The following is a 1308-nucleotide window of genomic DNA, read 5'->3' as shown; positions in this document are numbered from 1 at the left end:
AAACACAACTTAAGTGACAACAATAGCTGGAAACTAAGTTCTGAATTGTTGGCACGTACTATAGGTGTTGTGCGATGGTAGATAAAGATCCCCAGAACAACAGCACATATAAATGTTCCCAGTAAAGAGGTTGCTGTCAAACAAATACCCAAAGGGTCATGATAGGAGAGAAACTCTGTCTTCTTAGGAACACAGTAATCACGCTGTGAGTTTGACCAAAAATCCTCTGGACAACTGGTGCACTCCAAGGAGCCTGACAAAGAGGGGTTGATGGTTAAATGCATCCTATATTTCACAGAAATTAAATCAATTATGTCATACAGAATGATAAACACCCACTGCTCTTGTTAGTGATTTTTCCCTCAGAACAAGGGATGCAGTCAAAACAGCATTCAGGCTCTCTCTTCCTTCTCACCATGTGGGTACCAGGAGGACAACTCTCACTGCATACTGATCGAGGTGGCTATTGGACATAAAAAATAAATATTTATTGCCTGCTACAATTCTATATACTGTAAATGTCAAATAAAAACATATCTAACCTTTTTGGATTCAAAGTTCCAGAAGATTTTGCCTTCATCAAGTATGAGTTCTTCACCTTTGAAAGCTGACCTTTTGACCTCACCTACATTTTGAACTTTAGTGCTTCCATCAGGGAGCCACAACCAGTTAATAACATCATAAATTGGTACCACATCACCATTCTCATCAAATGACACTTGATCCCCAGATGGAGTGGTGAAGTTTACCTTTTCCATGTAATAAACAAGCTGTTTTGTGCGAGTGTGTATTCCGTGTACTTTTAGTGCTTTGAGTTTTGTGCATTGTCTGGACTTTTCATAGGTTCCTGCCTTTTGGTTTCTACATAACACTGGATGTCCACTCATCTGTCACTGATGACTTTGTTAGTGCCTCTTCTTAATTGGCTGGTCACAGGAGCACGTTAAGTTTGGGAAGACACTCTAGAAAAGTGTTGGAGAGCTATGTGTGTCTGGGAGCCTGGCATTGTCACTACTCTTAAGTTCTGATTGTCGCACATTTTGAACTGAGAACAAACTGCACTGAAGTTTGAAAGTTGAGACCTGTATTTAAGTCCTGCCCGAGTTGTTTTCATGAAATGATCAGCATGGTTTTGATCACCATCAGTTCAAGACAGACCAAATATACAAGAATATAGAGTAAAACTGCTAAATGAATCCAACTTGAAAGCTTAGTTTATTAAAATAATTTCAATTACATTTATCTTCCTTATCTTCCTGGGGACAGGAAGAGACTGAACAGGGTGATCCGAAGGGCCAGCTCTGTTCT

At 39.6% G+C, this 1308-nt stretch overlaps 1 protein-coding gene across 1 annotated transcript in view; it reads right to left on the bottom strand.

Annotated features, from left to right (window-relative positions):
• Positions 1–4: 4 nt before the first annotated feature.
• The window catches only part of LOC102301845 (extracellular calcium-sensing receptor-like), a gene marked incomplete at both ends in the record, with an annotated part of 5524 nt that continues 4220 nt past the window's right edge, over positions 5–1308 (bottom strand). The window contains 3 exons of the mRNA XM_014331426.2: positions 5–253; positions 340–463; positions 543–770. Coding sequence (XP_014186912.2) covers positions 5–253; positions 340–463; positions 543–770 — 601 coding nt within the window. The remainder of the gene's footprint in view (positions 254–339; positions 464–542; positions 771–1308) is intronic.

The sequence above is a fragment of the Haplochromis burtoni genome, unplaced genomic scaffold (genome assembly GCF_018398535.1).
Source record: "Haplochromis burtoni strain Fernald_Lab_line unplaced genomic scaffold, NCSU_Asbu1 Contig_2412, whole genome shotgun sequence".
Taxonomy (NCBI): domain Eukaryota; kingdom Metazoa; phylum Chordata; class Actinopteri; order Cichliformes; family Cichlidae; genus Haplochromis; species Haplochromis burtoni.
This window is presented reverse-complemented; position numbering and strand designations above follow the sequence as displayed.